The sequence below is a fragment of the Lissotriton vulgaris genome, unplaced genomic scaffold (genome assembly GCF_964263255.1).
Source record: "Lissotriton vulgaris unplaced genomic scaffold, aLisVul1.2 SCAFFOLD_3047, whole genome shotgun sequence".
Lineage (NCBI taxonomy): Eukaryota > Metazoa > Chordata > Amphibia > Caudata > Salamandridae > Lissotriton > Lissotriton vulgaris.
Window position 1 is genome coordinate 56217 of NW_028248719.1, and position 5545 is coordinate 61761.

Genomic DNA, 5545 nt, shown 5'->3' on the forward strand with positions numbered 1-5545 from the left:
AGTCTGCTGGGCACCCGTGTGAAACATGGCAGCCATTCAGCAAACGTTAGGTGCTTTTAGAGGAGCTCCTGTTGCTCCTCTGAAGACACAGGGATAGCCAGGTTGGTGGAGGTTGCTAAATATGGTGGACGGTAGTCCAATGGGTAGTGGAAGTTGTTATGCCTGCTCCTCTGGCAGACCGTGGAGCACCTGTTAATCTATAAATGAGGGGGACAGTCTTCAAATGTAACTCAAAATACAAAAATCACTAAAGAAAGACGGGCGGGATTCAGGGTGTGGTGAAAAGGGCTCTCTATCAAAAATTTAACGTAGCATTATACCAGCCAAACCAACGGTCCACACACCAGCCCTGTTTAGAGTTAGAGAGACTGTTATCTTTCCATTGGAGATCACATTGGGTCTGTCAATGAAAAACTTCTTCCGAAGGAGAAGGGGCTCTCGGAGAAAAAACATCAGGCATTATTAAATAAAGAAGCGCGTATGAGAACCTTAAAATAAAAATGTAAGTCAATTTTGTATTTGACAATTGCATATTTAAATCCCTCGTATGGCAGAATGCTTTCAAGCACTCAGCATTCTGTAGCATTTTTATGGATTATTAACGCATATTTTTCATTTTCCAAAATAAATCTGGTATTTATTGGGTAAAAACGACTGAATTAAGTTTCCAACACAGGAGTGAAGCCTAGATCTCAGTATTACTGGTAGCATTTCTCTCTTCAATAATACAGAAGGAGACGAATTACCATCTCAACCGCCTCTCTATCTTTAAAGTTTAGGGAAGAAATCACATTTAACATCTCTTTCCATACAATCAGCAGTCAAATACCATGAATTCAAATACATTTTTTGTTTTTATTACATATCAAAAAACATACATTTGTTAGTAATATGTAAAATCTAGTCATCATTGTGTACATTTCATTGCATCATGACTGTACTTGCTGTATCATAATTTAGTTCACGGTAACGTTAAAATAAATTGAGTTTGATCCTGGTACACACCTCTGTAGTGTGGTTTTTAAAGGCTTTTGGATGTCCATACATGGGTGGTGTTTGGATGTTCGGTTATGTATTATTAATATAGATTTCTAAAGTATTGGGTTTCAAATGCATTATGCCGGTAATGGCCATGCAAACCACTTGTTCAGTTTAGAACGTGTTGCTGTTAACGTGAAGGTAAAGTGAGTTTGACCCTTGAGCAAACCCCTGCAGTGTGTTATGTATAGGATGGGTGTGCTGAAGAGCAGTCTTCTTGTTGTTCCTCACTGGTTGGGAGGTGGCGGTGGTGATGATGATGGTCGGCAGCAGGAAGAACTTCCCGGACTCAGCACTTTGTTAAAATGAACTCAGTGGAAAGCATTAGTTTCTACTATCTTTGGCTGCTGAAGATGTATCCTTTATTCTGATGTGCATATTATATTTGTGAACACATTCCTCTAAGCAAGGCAGGGCTATGAGAACACTGTGTATTTGGCAGCTACAGCAACACAAATGCACATTACTGAAAATTCAGAATGCTACGATCTATCTTATTTGTGGTCCGAGGACGTCCCAACTGCATCACAAAGTTTCACTGTTTGCTCACGAGGCAGCACATACCGTTTATGTCCATTCATTCACCGGCAGTTTATAAAACAAGAGTTTCTTTTGCATGTAAAAACGAACCTGAATATCATTTGTGTCAAAATTCTGTATCTTTTGTGTTCTTTTACTTCTGAATCCAGATTTATTTTCCAGTGCCAAGGTTCAAGAAATGTAAAGCAGGGAATGGATAGTTCTGGACTCTAAGAGCTAGAACTCTTCACTGCTCAAGATTCTTTATTTAACTGTCTAGCTTTCAGAAACCTTTTTAGAACTAAACTTTTCAACAGCTCTCTTTCCGATCAATCATTTCGCCATCATGCACTGATTCTGTCCTTTCACCAGTTAGGAGTTGGTTGGGTAATTCTCTGTAAATAAGAAACGTCTAAAATATAATCAGATACAATTAATCTCACTGTGAATCATTTACAGTCAGTGGTGAGCCACAAATTTCCAAAGGGTCCAGCTTGATATTGGACACCTCTGGGGAAGTGCCACTGTGGTGGGTGCATTAACAGATGCATGTGATGATCGAAATGAGCATCATTGTTTCCTGTGTCAGGGCTTCGCAGGTAAATGTTCTGTACTGCACGCATTTACCCTCAGAGTTACAGGTCACATTTTCCTACTTTGACTTCTTGTGCCTTTGGATATTGTTCTCTAGCAGCTGTCATTGGACCAGTTGTTGCACAAAATGGCCAAACACCAAAACCAGCTACATATATGCTCCAGTCTGTGCTTGTTAAACTTATTCAAGTGTGTTGTGTTTATAGGTTTTATCACTAATCCCTGTAGTTAGCAGAACATTTTTTCACAACTACTTCCAAATCCACTGCAATGGTATGGTTTTCTCCCCTGTATGGGTTTTCTGATGTCTTCGTAGATTTGATAATCGACTAAAGCTCTTCGCACATTCAGTGCACTTGAATGGCTTTTTCCCTAAGTTTGTTCGCTGATGATATCTTAATGTTGTTGGGTCACTATAACTACTTCCACATTCACTGCAGTGGTAGGGTTTTTCACCCGTGTGTGTTCACTGATGTCTTTGTAGGTCTGATAATTGACTAAAGCACTTCACTCACTCACTGCACTTGAATGGCTTTTCTCCAGTGTGTATTCGCTGATGATTCCTTAATTTTGAAGATTCCTTAAAACTACTTCCATATTTGCTACAATGGAATGGTTTCTACCACGTGCGTGCGATCGCTGATGTATTTTGAGGTGTGATGATTGACTGAAGCTCTTGACACATTCATTGCAATGGTATGGTTTTTCCCCAGTATGTGTTCGCTGATGTATTTTGAGGTGTGATAATTGACTGAATCTCTTGACACATTCATTGCAATTGTATGGTTTTTCTCCTGTGTGTGTTCGCTGATGTATTTGGAGTTGTGATAAACGACTGAAGCTCTTCGCACATTCATTGCAATGGTATGGTTTTTCCCCAGTATGTGCTCGCTGATGTATTTTGAGGTGTGATAATTGACTGAATCTCTTGACACATTCATTGCAATGGTATGGTTTTTCTCCTGTGTGTGTTCGCTGATGTATTTGGAGTTGTGATAACTGGCTAAAGCTCTTCACACATTCATGGCAATGGTATAGTTTTTCTCTTGTGTGTATTTGCTGATGTTTTCGAAGATTTGATAACATACTGAATCTCTTCACACATTTATTGCATTGGTATGGTTTTTCTCCAGTGTGTGTTCGTTGATGAATTTGGAGTTGAAATAACAGACAGAGGCTCTTCACACATTCAGTGCAATGGTATGGTTTTTCCCCAGTGTGTGTTCGCTGATGTGTTTGGAGTTGTGATAATTGACTGAATCGCTTCACACATTCACTGCACTGGAATGGTTTTTCTCCTGTGTGCGTTCGCTGATGAATCTTGAGAGTTGAGGATTGACTAAAACTACTTCCACATTCATTGCAATGGTATGGTTTTTCCCGGGTGTGTGTTCGGTGATGTATTTGTAGGTGTGATAATCGACTGAAGCTCTTCACACATTCATTGCAATGGTATGGTTTTTCCCCTGTGTGTGTTCGTTGATGTAATTTTAGGGATGATAATTGACTAAAGCACTTCACACACTCACTGCACTCGAATGGCTTCTCCCCTGTGTGTGTTCGCCGATGAATCCTGAGAGTTGAGGAATCACTTAAACTACTTCCACATTCATTGCAATGGTATGGTTTTTCACCAGAGTGTGTTTGTTTATATACTTGGAGGTCTAATAACCGACTCAATTTCTTCGCACATTCACTGCAATGGTATGCTTTTTCCCCAGTGTGTGTTTGCTGATGTGTTTGGAGTTGTGATAACCATCTGAAGCTCGTCACACATTCACTGCAATGGTATGGTTTTTCCCCTGTGTGTGTTCGCTGATGTGTTTGTAGATTTGATAACTGACTGAATTTCTTCACACATTCATTGCAATGGTATGGTTTTTCCCCTGTGTGTGTTCGCTGATGTATTTGGAGTTGTGATAACCAACTGAATGCCTTCCCACATTCATTGCAATGGTATGGTTTTTCCGCCATGTGTGTCCGCTGATGATCTTTTAGGAGTGCTAACTGACTAAAGTTTTTCACACATTTGTTGCAATTGCACGTTGCATCTCCTGTGTGTGTTTGTTGATGGCTCTTTAGTAGTGTTGATAAAATAATGCTCTTGCTGCTTGTGTATGATTTTTCTTTCTTGGTTGGTGTCTCTGGGTCGGGTTTATATTTGTCTGCTTCCCATGACTGTGTTTCTTGAGGAGCTAACATGGTTGATAAAGCCCTTGTGTTATTCTCACATTCCCTGCATGTGTTTGGTATTTTGGATGCTTGATTTCAGATTTCACAACGAAATGCAAGACTCACCTACTACATATGATATAATTGTGGCAAGTAAAGCTTCTTTGTATGTGGTTATGTCTTTAGATTGTATAATGGTTATGCATGTTTACAAGTGAAGATTAGTCTTGTAGATCAGAGACCCTCTCTTTCCTTTACCCTTCAGTTGTCTGGCTCCACTCCATTGTGCTTTTCTCTCACTCCTGTGGTCTAGCCAGTAATAGTTTACAATATACCTAGCGCACCGAATGGTGGTCTGCCATCATTACAAGAAACAGAAAATGCTGTATCCACCTCACACCGATTGAATGATCAAATCTTGGAGTCTTGATAATACAGGCAGTGGTTAGTTGGTATTGTTGTTGCATTCATTTTCTAGAGGTCATTTCTTTGTCTTGTGGCCTGGAGGTGCACAGCTCAGCCTCTCAAATCCACTGAATTGCTCTGGACTGCTTCTTCCAGGATCTATCAGTTTATGTTCAGATTCCTCATTCTCTGACTGTGCAGCTCTTTACCTGAATATTGGAGCAAATTTTTTCTGATGACTTTTTGCAGATTTACACGATTAAAGTCATTATTCACAATCATTTGTCCATTCAAGGCTGGTTTCCTGTTGGATGTAAAGAGATTTAAAATCACTAAATCGAAATGTAAGAGAATGTGAATACACAATATTTAACTATTTGTAAAAGCCATCTCTTCTTTACCATTTTTTAAAGTAACCAAGAGATATTTCACCATACACAGATATATAACTAAATGTTCTATTGAACATGCCGCATCTTAATTCAGAAAAGGAGGTGATAACTTAGTAAAGAATGGGCATTCACGGAGCACGCATTTGCTAGAGGTAGAGCTTCAGGAAGACGCACATTGTCAAGATTTAAACAAGAAGACATTGTGGAAAAAGAGATGATCAGGATATGCAGCTGTCACTTGGGTTTTACAAAGTGTATAACAACTGCAACTCTTCAGGCAGTATATGACAAAGGAAACGATGTATGTAATAAAGGTAACACTTCAGGAAGTACATAACAAATGCAGCTCCATTCACAATACTTTCCTGTTCACACTGGATCACTTGAAGTTCCAACTTCTGCCTTTATGTTTCTGTTAGTTAAGT

The 5545-nt window shown here is 39.4% G+C and overlaps 1 protein-coding gene across 1 annotated transcript; it reads right to left on the reverse strand.

Annotated features, from left to right (window-relative positions):
* Nucleotides 1-835: 835 nt before the first annotated feature.
* On the reverse strand, nt 836-5026 carry LOC147663850 (uncharacterized). The gene has a single exon (XM_086950152.1). It carries the CDS (start codon nt 4351-4353, stop codon nt 2716-2718), a length of 1638 nt encoding a protein of 545 aa, XP_086806278.1. The 5' UTR covers nt 4354-5026; the 3' UTR covers nt 836-2715.
* Between the last annotated feature and the right edge of the window lie 519 nt (nt 5027-5545).

Coding starts and splice junctions, on each gene's coding strand:
- LOC147663850 (XM_086950152.1), bottom strand. CDS start 4,353: ATGTTAGCTCCTCAAGAAACACAGTCATGGGAAGCAGACAAATATAAA.